At 38.3% G+C, this 12,865-nt stretch overlaps 1 protein-coding gene across 1 annotated transcript in view; it reads right to left on the bottom strand.

Moving 5' to 3' along the window:
• LOC128074725 (complement C4-like) overlaps window positions 1-11,180 on the bottom strand; it is a 42,073-nt gene extending 30,893 nt beyond the window's left edge. The window contains exons 1-9 of the mRNA XM_052670786.1: window positions 11,027-11,180; window positions 10,155-10,347; window positions 8,507-8,690; window positions 7,451-7,521; window positions 7,086-7,171; window positions 5,999-6,081; window positions 4,847-4,934; window positions 1,853-1,958; window positions 1,540-1,663 (exon numbers count right to left, since the gene is read on the bottom strand). Coding sequence (XP_052526746.1) covers window positions 1,540-1,663; window positions 1,853-1,958; window positions 4,847-4,934; window positions 5,999-6,081; window positions 7,086-7,171; window positions 7,451-7,521; window positions 8,507-8,690; window positions 10,155-10,347; window positions 11,027-11,091 — 1,000 coding nt within the window. The 5' untranslated portion in view covers window positions 11,092-11,180. The remainder of the gene's footprint in view (window positions 1-1,539; window positions 1,664-1,852; window positions 1,959-4,846; window positions 4,935-5,998; window positions 6,082-7,085; window positions 7,172-7,450; window positions 7,522-8,506; window positions 8,691-10,154; window positions 10,348-11,026) is intronic.
• Window positions 11,181-12,865: the final 1,685 nt, after the last annotated feature.

Genomic DNA, 12,865 nt, shown 5'->3' with positions numbered 1-12,865 from the left:
TGTGGATGGCAGACAAAGTATGCACAGAGGGGAAGAGACCACGTCACATCATGAGATTCATCATGCTGTTGTGGTAATGAGAACAATCCCTTTTTCTGCCTGAAATAAATGCTGTAGTAAGTGAAAGTAACTATAGGAAATTATATATTAAAAGAAAAAAAAAAAAAAGGCACTGCTGGAGTGTAATTTACTTAATTTTAGGATTCAAAGAAATTCTAATTGATATTTAGGATTTTTAGGAATTTTTAATTCTGAGCTAAGTAACTAGACTCCTATAACCAGTGCACAGAAACATCCCTGGAGTACAATTTACCCTATCTATCTTCTCTGCTTACTAAACACTATACACCTGGCTCTGGCCAGGTGCCTTACTTTCAGACACTTAACATAAAAGGGACCAATCTCTCTTCAACAACAAGACAAATATTAACCAAGATTGCAAAGTCAGCTCCGTTGAAGATTCAACAAGCACTGAAGTTCATGCCTCTTATGACTGACTGCAACACAATTAAGCCATTCACCACTGCACTCAGACAACCCAGTGATCTCCTGTGGATAGCTGTAAGACATCTGGAGGCCTTGTTGTGTTTAGCATTGCTGTGAGCAAGTGTCCATACAAATCCTTTTTAGTAAACTCTGAAAATATTTATCTATTCCCTAGGAATATTTTTTGGAAGGTGCCCTCCAGCCTCATTTCCTCAGCCACCATCCTAAATGAATAGCAAAATCATACTATTTGGACTATATTGTACACATAAGCTAAACTGTTCAGTGCTGCAGGAGATGTCTAAGATGCTTAATGCTCTCTCTCATCTCCAGAGCAGCCTTGCTGTTTGCTCACCTTTTAAGACTTCAACATAGCAAAATATGAATTTGAACTAGCCCTGTCACAATTTTGGGTCTGCCATATGTGGGCCATAGTAGAGATCTGCCAGGATTTGATGTCAATTCCTAGCCAGCTGGCATGTGGGAAAGATGATCTCCTATAAACTGCATTTTCAATAGCAGTTTTATAGTGAAACAGCTGAAATGGTCAACAATCAATGTAAAAACAAGATAATTCTTAAGATAACTTACTGTAGCACTAGGTGTAGAAAGTGTGACAAGGCATAAGAGAACTAGCAGGAGTCACAAGGACTCTGCATCACACCATGGTTGTGGTACATGTCTCATCTTTCCACTGACAGCTCAGCTAGCTGGGGAACAAAGTGAGATAGAGCACCACGCTCAGCTCCTAACGCTGCATGTATAGAGTAGACCTGGCTGAGGCAAATACTCAGACAAGGTCACAAGGGGAGCAGCAATTCAGTTGCCTCTATACAGGCATCTGATGCCTCTTAATATGATTTAATTAACTAATTAAACCACATTAATTAAATTATTAATTAATTACACAATTAATTAATTAATTAATTAATATGTCAGCTATCCTCACAGAGCTACTTAATATGGTACAACGTTGCTCACATGAAAGATCATCCTAGAGAATGTTCAATGTAAATATCACAGACTGTATCAGTGAAGGCATAATCTACTCACTTGCAGTTTCTACAGCAGTAACAGCAACATATAAATGAAACCCTTCCAGAGTGGAAATACTCTTTTTTAATTTCTCTTCCAGAAGTGGTGTAGTTAAAGTAACTCTTCCTTTTCCATTTTGAATCTATAAGAGAAGCCAAAAACAGTGACTACCTTTGCTGATTTGTTGCCATTAGAATTACAAAAAAGTTCACTGCATGACTATTGTATTACAGGGATTTATATTTTGATAATAATTTCAATATAATTCTGACAATATTCAGCTCACTTGGGATAAATCTGAATAATTCCACTGAACTTTAGTAGTACTTACTGACAGCTGTTGTTCCAGGCCTGGAAGAAAGACTTTATTCTCAGTTTCATCGATTATTCCAAATCGTACATATGCAATACCTTCAATCCCTTTTCCATAAGAGTGCCTTTGGAAGGAAGAAAAGTGAGGAGATGAATCATTACACTGACAAAAAGCAAGCATAAATCACATTAATAATTTTATGCTAAAATAAAATAGGCAAACTGACTGTAATCGATAACTTGAAAATGAAAAATAGTTCCACCCACTGATAATGCAAACGTGAAGACTGCTACAGGCCCGTGTAAGAATCATTGATTTCATTAGATGGATGTATGTAGCAAATCAGCTTGTCAGAATCCCATGCGGAGGAGCCATCATCTGACAAAATTTATACTTGAGTAAATTTCTGTATTGTTTACAAAGCAAGGAGAACATTATTGGCCCAGGTACATGAGGTCTCACACAACCAACCCACTTCTCGGGTAGCAAAGGAGGCATCCAGTCTGTTTAATTTGGATGAACAGCTGATTCCTTTGTATTGGGTAACCAATGAACTGAGCAGTGTCCCGGAACTACATGAAGCATGAGTACCTCTAAGGACCTAGAGGTTCATCTGCTGAAGTGTCCATATCTGCGTTAGGCAGAGTAAACACCTTCCACCTCATATCTTTCATATGCACTCAGGCAATGTGGCAATATTTGGACAGAACATCCCTGAGCTCTCATACAGATGATGGGGAGAGATAACAGGGTATGTTGCTTCACCTAGCAGGCTCCTTACTCAAGGAGACCTTGGCAGATACAGGATCCTTGGCATCCTCCTGCAGAGCAGCATGCAGTGCACCCCATGAGACCTATCAACACTCACATCATAGAATCATGGAATGGTTTGCGTTGGAAAAACCCTTAAAAATCACCTACTCTAACCTCCCATGGTATTGTTTCTTGCTGTGGAAATTCTTCTTTTCAGCTCTATAATGGCTTATTTTTATTTAAACAGCAACACTTTCAAATTGACCTGATCAGTAGCATTCATCTGTATCAGTGAATCTAAAATTTTTCAGAAGACTGAGAAAGAATTCTTATAAAAACTGCTTAAAATGACAGAACTAGTAACTACTGGAAACAACAGTCAATATATCAAATAATTTTTTGTTAATTACATGCACGGCCAGTTCAGAGTAGCAAGCTCGATTAAATGAATTTGATTTGTTGATAGTGATGAAAGTCAAGCAGGTCTTTTTAACATCACTAGGACCTTTTCAATAAACAAAAGAACAGTATTAAGTTATTTTACCTCTTAAATAATTACAACATCAATGAACAGTGAAATGTATACAAGGAACTGCACACTTCATAAAGTCAAAATTGAATGCTGCAGTAAAAAAGAGAGAATTCTAGTTATCTGGTATCACTGATGTTATCAAATAATCATGAATAAAGCTAACAAGAAGAGTAATAAATACAAGAAAATGAAGGTGAGCAAGTGAATGGCAGTAAAGCTGGTGAAAGGACTAGAAAATGAGTTATGAGGAGTGGTTGAGGGAATTGTTCATACTGGAGAAGAAGATGCTGAGCTAAATGAAAGGAGCTTGCAGTGAGGCGGGAGTTGGATTTTTTTCAGGTGAAAAGTGAGGGGACACGACGAAACAGCCTGTGGCCTTGCCAGGTAAATCAAGCAAGACTTAGATTGAATATTAGGGTTAATTTCTTCATGGTTAGTGTGGTTTGCATTGGAACAGGCTGTCTCGGGAAGTAGTGGAGTCTCCATCCCTGGAGGTATTTAAGAGGTGTGGATATGGCACTAACTGACCTGGTTTAATGGTGGGACTCAGTAGGTTGCTGGGCTTGGTGATACTGAAGGTCTCTTCCAACCAAGATGATTCCTTGTTCCTGAGACTAGAAGAGCTGACTTTGCTCAGCCAAACAAAAGGAGACTGATGCTGAAACCTGTCTGCTCTCACAGGACACTCTGAGGAAAGGAGGGATCAGCATGAAATGTGAAGAGCTGAATGACGGTGGGCAGAAGAGCAACTTTATATAAACTATCCAGGGATTAGCTTACACTGAAAATAAAGCCCACTAGAACTTGGGGTTCATGATGAGTATTCTGCTTGGATAAGTGCCAGGGACCACACAGCACAGCTATACCCTGCGCCCTGCTGGAGATAAAGTGATTATATAAAATTAAACAGATATGCAGACTGCTGACCTGGAGTGGGCCTTGCTCTGTGCTGACATCTAAACAGCTTCTGGGAGTTATCTGGGGAGTGTTCAACGGCTGAGTCTGAGCCTGTGCCAGGCACTGGCCAAAAAGCCAGCAGCCAACCTCAAGTGCTCAGGAATCTTCCCTGGGATGGTTCTTTTGCCTGCTCAGGTGGTTCAAATAGCTTTTCTGGTTTCATGCTGAACTCAAACTGAGATGAAGTAATTCACACATCCATAGCAATGCTTATATAAACTCCTCTGATTAACCGTATTTATTCACCTCAATTCAAAGGAATTTCTGCATAACATCACTATTCTCAAGTAAGAATGAATTTGCTACTTCCAAACTTCACTGGACATTGAGGATTAGAAAATTTCATACTAGAAAATTTCATTTTAAAACCTCAATCCATTTCTATTTGAATTGCATTGAATAGCAACACCTGAGGCTTTAGATTGATTCCAAATGTTTAAATCAAAAACTATAAAGAAAAATTGGTTATTATTTTGACTGGAATCTTTCTTAGCAACACAGAGAATTCTAAATTGTCATCCATCTGCTAAAAATCTAAAGCATTCAGAAAATCTTGTTTCATTTTGATCACCACCACTTGCATCTATGTAGCACTTTACACCGACACCAAAATTTAGCAGTAAAGTAGAAACAGAGAGTACAAGAGGATAAAGTTAAATTCAAATAAATCCAGAACCTGGTTAACTGTTAATGATGAGGAGAAGAAGCAGCAGCAAAATTCATTATCTACCTATCCGCCTTCTAAATGACCTCAATTTGAGCTCACTCACTTTGCCTCGATATCAAATATGAAGTTTTCATTCCAGATGGAGTAGTATGGCTGAAGTGGAATCAGTTTGACTTCAAAAGATGGAAGTTCTGCATGAAAAATAAAACACAAAAACTGTAAGGTCATGATAGCATGTGCTGTGGGAACTCAAATTCCTGGTATGTTGCAACACTCCCTAAAAAGGATGGAGCTGTGTTAGTCTTTTATTTTGGATCATAACTCTGAAGCAAATCTCCTGATTATCTTCTCTTACTCTGCTTTGCTTCACCTAGTGAAGCAGTCTAGGAACACACAAAATGGATTTATCCAATGGCAATAAGTCAGAAGATGATCTACAACCACTATGGTGCATTCAATGCCCTGGACTAGAAGTAGTCTGAAGGAAACCCACACTGAAATGCATTTATTGTAGACAAGAGATCCTCAGCATCAACTGTGTCACTCTGTAAGGTGCCCCTATAAAGCTATATTAGTATTAATTGTGGATGCAAACATTTATATGTTCCTGGCTGTAGACATTTGCAGGGGATGCAGTAATATCCACTTGTCTGTTACTAGTTATCCACTAGCTAAAGAAAAAGACATGGATTTCTGAATCTGGGATTTTAATATAAACCTAAGGGATTTTTTTTATTTTTTTTTTAAGAAGAAATACCATACAAAAATTTTGAAGGTAGCATAATTTTAGCACACATAAATCAAGTAATTTATTCCTTCAAATTGTGGGATTTCTACACTTTTACATGGTGCCCTTATTTTCCTTATAGAAAGCTTTTCTGAGTACGGTGACAACTCTAATGAACTTCCAAACAGCATTCTACTGTGAGAGAATAGTTGATTTTAACAGCATACTTCCATTTTATTTTCTACAAAATGATCATCTGGAAATAAAATTGAAGTTGATTTTTAAAAATTAAGTTGGTATTTTATTCTGTCTTTTTAAAATTTGTTTGCTTCTTTGTTTATGAATATAAATAGAGGACACAAAGAATTCTCATTCCATACAAAAGACATAGCAATGAGAAACAGAAATGCTGTGAATTGTGTATCTAGTAAGTAACATCTAGTTACAGCCAGATTTAATCACTGCAGTATATCTTTAAATCAGTAGCTACGACCTCCTATATATATTTCAAATGAAATATTTTCATACCGTATCTTTTAACTTCAAATTCAGCTGAAGCATTCGACATTTCATACTGTTGAAACCAGGCTTTGATTTTCCAAGTTCCAGGCCTAAAGTTCAGATTTAGTAGAAAATAATTAGTTAAGATTCCTCCGATATGTTGTGATGCTAAAATATTTAAGTTACTGCTAAATACTAATTTTGTCCTTTTTATGATTCAATGTAAAATCTATTTATTAATGGATTTCTCATTTACTGTAGGAGCTAGAAAAGTACTTCCCAATTTTCTAGGTAACGCTCCATCAGACTTCTGTGAGGAGCTGCAAGATAGTATATTTGCAAGCTGCATGTAATATGCATTGCCTCTGATAAACCTACAGAAACAGGCATTTCATGATAATAACCTATACCTCATCTTCACTGCGTTAAAATCAGGATAGCACACAAAAAAACACACACTGAACAGTAAGTAAGTAAAAGCTCAAGTCCATTTCAAATCACTTTATAAATTAAATCCTTATGGAAGTGCTCTCCTGGATATAGTCATTTTCATATCATATCAGAGAATCAGAGAATGGCCTGGGTTGAAAAGGACCACAGTGCTCATCCAGTTTCAATCCCCCTGCTATGTGCAGGGTCATCAACCACCAGACCAGGCTGCCCAGAGCCACATCCAGCCTGGCCTTGAATGCCTCCTTGGGCAACCTGTTCCCATCACCACTCTGGGTGAAAAACTTCCTCCTCGTATCTAACCTAAACCTCCCCTGTCTCAGTTTAGAACCATTCCCCCTTGTCCTATCACTACCCACCCTCGTAAACAGCTGTTTCCCCTCCTGTTTATATGCTCCCTTCAAATATTGGAAGGCCATGATAAGATCTCCCCAAACATTCTCTTCTCCAACCTAAACAATCCCAGTTCCCTCAACCTTTCTTCATATGATTGAGGCAGATGGTTAAGCATTTGCTCAATTGTTTCTAATAAAGAGAATAAAGAATAAAGGCTTCTAAACATCATGTATTAATACAAAATGAAGACAAAGGGCCTAAAGGAAAGCTAAGGAAGAAGACATTTGGACATCTGAACAGTTTTAATGCACAGGGCATTGTTACATACTCGGCAATGTCAGGTATATCAAAATTTTCACTGAACACTGCTTTTATTTTCCGTTCCGACTTCATAACCACCATTCCTTTTGAATTCTGTTGAGAGGGTGAAAACAAGCAAACGTAAACCAGATACTAAAAAAGAAACTCATGGTCATATACTGATCCTAAGGAAGACGCGCTATTTTCTGACCTTAATTTTCATGCTTTTCCCCTCCCTCCATGCACCAACAATGAATTATATCTCACAGTATGTAAATAGTGATGAGGAAAAGAGAGGAGCTATAGCCATGGCTTTACTCTTGGACTATTTGTGGAAGACTTCCATAATGCCTGTGCTGAAGAAGCACCCATTAAAAGTATTTGTATACTCACAAGCACAGCAACTGTAACTGTATCTTCTGATGGCCTCATAGAATTGTCCAGAATGAAGATCCTGTATCTTACTGGTTAATGGAAGAAGAAAATGTGTTCACGTACTTATTGCTTTTCTATATAATAATTACTATTGTCATAGAAATGCAGGTTGTTAAAAACCTATAGATCGCCAGCTCAAACAGTTAACATATCACTGGCAAGTCTACCAGTGATTTTGTCCTTAAACATCATACCTGTGTATCTTTTAAATACCTCCAGGGATGGTGACTCAACTGCTGGGCTGCCTGTTCCAATGCTTCACAACCCTTTCAGTGAATAAATAATTCCTAACATCCAATCTAAGCCTCCTCTGGTGCAACTTGAGGCTATTTCCTCTTGTTCTATTGATTGTTGGTTGGCTACCAGTATGTATCTGAGTTTAGGATAAAACACTTCTTTTCAAAAAATAGAAGTGTAAGAAAAAAAAAAAAAGAAGAAGAATTACAGTCTTCCATATTTTGAATTTTACATTACTTCATACAATTTTGAAGCCACTTCTGAAAACTATATAGATAGCTTCATCCATCTACTATTCCTTTTGCTGTCAAGGTCTACAGTAACACTTAAGAATTTGTTTTTACCTCCCTCACCTGCTAGTTGAACTACTAGCTACCTAAACTATTAAAAAACAAAACTGTTGTGGTCTTAAAGTGCAAAGATGCTTTGTGCTGACATTGCAAACAGAAGGAATAATTCTAACATTTTTTTCTCTTCTCAGAAAGAGAAATTTTCTGAGCAAGAAATATTTTTGGAGGGGCTCCCATTGTAAGAAGAAAAAGACTTTCTGGCTCCTCTGTTATTTCCATGTGCTTGTTCTAATATGCAGTGCAGACCCTGCAAAAGCCCTGGCAGCAGAACATAAATGTAAAATCTGGACTGGTTTGTATATATGGAGATAGCTGTGGGAAAAGACAAGGAATTACATTATATAAGATCAAGTCATTATTACTTTTTTAAACCATGCCCATGTAACATCTATATTCAACATCTGAAGTGCAGCATTTGTATGTTAACCTTTAGAATTTGGTGTATATATAGGCTTGTCCGTCTGAATGAAAATGTAGCCCTTCTTGGATGACAGGAGGATGTGGATTTTTTGAACAGCTTCCTTGTGAAGCTCCCTGCTTTCAGTGACAAGCAGAACTTGTGGATTTTTACTCTTCTTGAATGTATCCTGCTGCAGATTTCCTGGCTTGACCTGAAGATAATGAAAGAAACAGACACAAACCTGGTAATCTTGGAGTTACATGGCTGATGGCCAAAGCTAGCTGAAGTATCATTCAACAGAAGTTACTCAATTGTGTCTTATTGAGTGACTATTTCTTTGTAAGTAGAATTAATATCTATTCCTCCCTTTGAATAACATAAGCCCAATGACTTTTCTTCTGTCTACATGCATGTTTAATTCCAGCTACCATATCATTTTCATATCATAGAATCATAGAATGGCCTGGGTTGAAAAGGACCACAATGATCATCTAGTTTCAACCCCCTGCTATGTGCAGGGTCACCAACCAGCAGACCAGGCTGCCCAGAGCCACATCCAGCCTGGCCTTGAATGCCTCCAGGGATGGGGCATCCACAGCCTCCTTGGGCAACCTGTTCCAGTGCGTCACCACCCTCTGTGTGAGTAACTTCCTCCTAATATCTAACCTAAACCTCCCCTGTTTGGAGAGGTGCTCCAGCCCTCAGATCATCTTTGTGGCCCTCCTCTGGACCCTCTCCAAGAGCTCCACATCCTTCCTGTTCTGGGGGCCCCAGATTTTGGGTATGTTTCTTTGCTTAAATCTTGTACATGAGGTCAGAACTTCAGCTCATGTAGTTTGATACGTTTCTAAACATCCTGACAATTTCTCTTCGCTCAGTGTGGCCTAGGCAAGCCAAAAGGTTGAATACCCATGGCTTTGCAAGTAAACAGAACTAAACTGACTATTGCTGTATGTGGGAAAAGACAAGGAATTACATTATATAAGATCAAGTCATTATTACTTTTTTAAACCATGCCCATGTAACATCTATATTCAACATCTGAAGTGCAGCATTTGTATGTTAACCTTTAGAATTTGGTGTATATATAGGCTTGTGCCAATCAGTACTACTGAACTGAATGTTAAGAACTGTGTCAAAGAATTGTGTCTGAAGCAAATGTTGTAAGGCAGAATTAATCAACAGTCTTCAGAAAAATTACATTCTTTGGAATGAGAGACTGCACATTTTTCAAGGACTCCCCTGCTTCCTATGATGGCCAAGGAAATGATAAAGCCATGAAAACAGTTGAAGGATTACACTGCTACACTTCCAGGAGGAAAAGCAAATCCCTCAGATGAAAAAAATAAATCAATAAGAAAAACTCAACCCTTCAAATGCCATAGATTTCTAGAAGAATGATCAAAAAAAAAAAAAAAGTTTAAAAATTTAATTTCATCACTCTAATCAAAAAATCTTTCATCACCATCAAAACTTTGTGCTTGATGATTAGGCACAGAAGAGCAAAAGCCATCACTTTATTAGCTTTTTGGATTAGCAGTGTTACCATTACTGATACTGATGTTTTCTCGTTTCACTCTAGAAATCAATGTTATCTCTGTTCCAATGCATTTTTAGAACACATTATGATTTATACCCAGAATAAGCATTTACGTCACTATGATGGCAGACTTACCATTATTTTCTTTATCTCTTGGTAGTTGTTCCCTTGGTTAAGGTTAAAGTTAATCCTATCTGATAAAAGCCGATTTTTCACCTCATCTTTGAAATAGGCAGTAACATGAACTGGGCTCTTTGCTCCATGAACTTGAACGGTTACTGTCTCCTGTGCACCCAAATGAACCACATTTGGGGCAGTGATGAGAAATCTAAAATAACATAGGTATAGATTGACCAATATGTAGACTTTTTTTGAATAACACAAGATGCAAAAAAACAATATGACTGTTAAAGAAAACAGGCTTGTCAGTTCCAATATCACAAAATAGTTGAGGTTAAAAGAGCTTTGCGGAGGTCACCTAGTTTAGTTAGAGTATATATTAAAAGAAGGCAGATACTCTCTGACTGATCCCCGAATTCTGTATCATACAAATTAGACCCTACAAAAGATCAACCCCCACAGACAGGAGAGAAAAAAACACCTGCAATATGTGGTAATATATCGGACATTATGAATTCACGAATCTTCATGTAGAATCATAGAATATCATGTATTGGAAGAGACCCACAAGGATCATTGAGTCCAACTCCTGCCTCCACGCAGCACCACCCAAAAATCAGACCATATGTCTGAGAGCATTGTTCAAATATTCCTTGGACTCCTTCTTGTGGAGCCTGTTCCATGCCCACCGCCCTGTGCTGCAGACCCTTTCCCTCACCCCCAGCTCCTCTCCCCTGACACAGCTCCGTGCTGTTCCCTCAGGCTCTGTCGCTGTCACAGACAGCAGAGCTCAGTGCTGCCCTTCTCTTTCAAGGCCATACGCGTTTCCTACTTTCTGTTTCAAAGGCTTTGTCATAAATGAAAAGTTAATAATAATATATACTTACGAAGGTTCTTGCTGTGTACTGGCTAGCAGCAAACAAAAGCTTGTCAAAAATACCAGTCTTTCCATGGTGAAACTACAGCATCTACAAAACAGAAATACCAGAAGCCCACTGTCAATCTACCCTTGGCTTGCAAATTGAAAGTATTGGCCAATGGCATATTGCAGCTAAGTACATTATTCATCTTGGTTATTTATTAATAAGTTTCAAAACTGTACAACCAATAATGATGGACATGTTAGTGGTGCACACACTAATAGCCTGGGGAGAGACACTCTGGACTAGGCCAGAGTTTTACATTTGATTATTCATTTGTTCTCTTCCCACCCTCAGTATGTACACCTTACAGTAACTAAACATTATGTAAAGAGAGAAGTTTTCAGAAATGCTACAAACTCAAACCCAAAATCAAACAAGGCTAAAGGAATGATTGTAAGGCAATAATAAATGAAAACAAATGCAACAGACAGATTCCTTCTCTACGTTATTGCTTAACTCCAGGCATTTCTGTAGTCCAGCAAAGAATTGAGGGGGCTCCTTCTGGTTAGATAGCACAAAAGGAACTATAGTGGAAATCTGTACATCTTAGTTCCATCTGTAGTGTTTGATGGCAGATCAACTCCTTTAACTTAAACGGGATTAAAATGGATGTCACTAAGCTAGTCAGTCCAATTTTCCTTTGTAGTCAGGACTGAGGGTTTTTTCAAAGTGTAATTAGTCTCTTCTTAGCATAAGCATGTAAAATGGCACATCAGCTGAAGGCATTTCAGACAGCACAAAAGACATATTATGTCTCAGAGTGTGGAATACTCAAAAACAGAAGAAAAACATGCCTGAATCATTACTGCTTGTGCAGGAATCTGTTTTGATAAAAGACAAAAGAAGAAACTGAAACTTTCCCCATGTCTCATTCTTGCATGCCTGGAGACTGTTGTTTCCCAAACACAATTTTGTTGACTCAGAAACATGGAAAAATGCCCATCTGATCTGCAGGCAGCTGAAATCCCAGAAACAATCACATGGTTCCCCACAAGGTCTGGAGTTAAACTGCCCTTTAGCATTCCACATTTAAGCTGGTATCTTTAATTTTTAGCAATAGATGCCTTAAGGCAGCACACCTTTATTTTTAAGGGAAATTCACACTCACTGGTGGCTCACAGTCATGTTGTGCTGTGAGGGTGAAGGGACCCTCACCTTGCCCCATCTTTTGCCTAGGAGATTTTTTTAAGGGAATTTTTAAGGGAATTTCACACTTACTGGTGGCTCACAGTCATGTTGTGCTGTGAGGGTGAAGGGACCCTCACCTTGCCCCATCTTTTGCCTAGGAGAACTTGCCTTGCTCTTCAAACATAAGAAGCTCCTCAAGTCAACATTTTCCTTCGTGAGCAAGACAAGGAGGTAGGGGAAGAGAACAAGCTGTATGATGTCAACAGATCAGTTCACTCTATCACATCAAGTATTTCAGAAGCATGGTAGTTCCATCTGAATCAAACACATATGGATGACAATTACTTCTGTACAGTGATGGTCATAGAAAGTACCAGTGGCTGTAGCAACAAGTGTATTTCTGGCTTACATTTAACATCAGTAGATGGTATGACAACAGACTGAAATTCAGCCCATGCAAGCATGGCCTTGGAAACAAAAACTATTGCTTTTAGACATTTCAAGCTGATAAGTATTTACTTATGGTTTGGACATGTAAATTATTCCATTTCAGATTAATGCTTTAAGCTTTGGTTCTTGAAACAAGTTATGAGATCAGTGCAAGAGCACAGTGACAGAGGTAAAAGTAAGTTAGTGGGAGATAAGGAATTCTCCCACAGTTCAGAGAGATAGCAA

This window comes from Tympanuchus pallidicinctus, unplaced genomic scaffold, assembly GCF_026119805.1.
Source record: "Tympanuchus pallidicinctus isolate F22 unplaced genomic scaffold, pur_lepc_1.0 scaffold11, whole genome shotgun sequence".
Lineage (NCBI taxonomy): Eukaryota > Metazoa > Chordata > Aves > Galliformes > Phasianidae > Tympanuchus > Tympanuchus pallidicinctus.
This window is presented reverse-complemented; position numbering and strand designations above follow the sequence as displayed.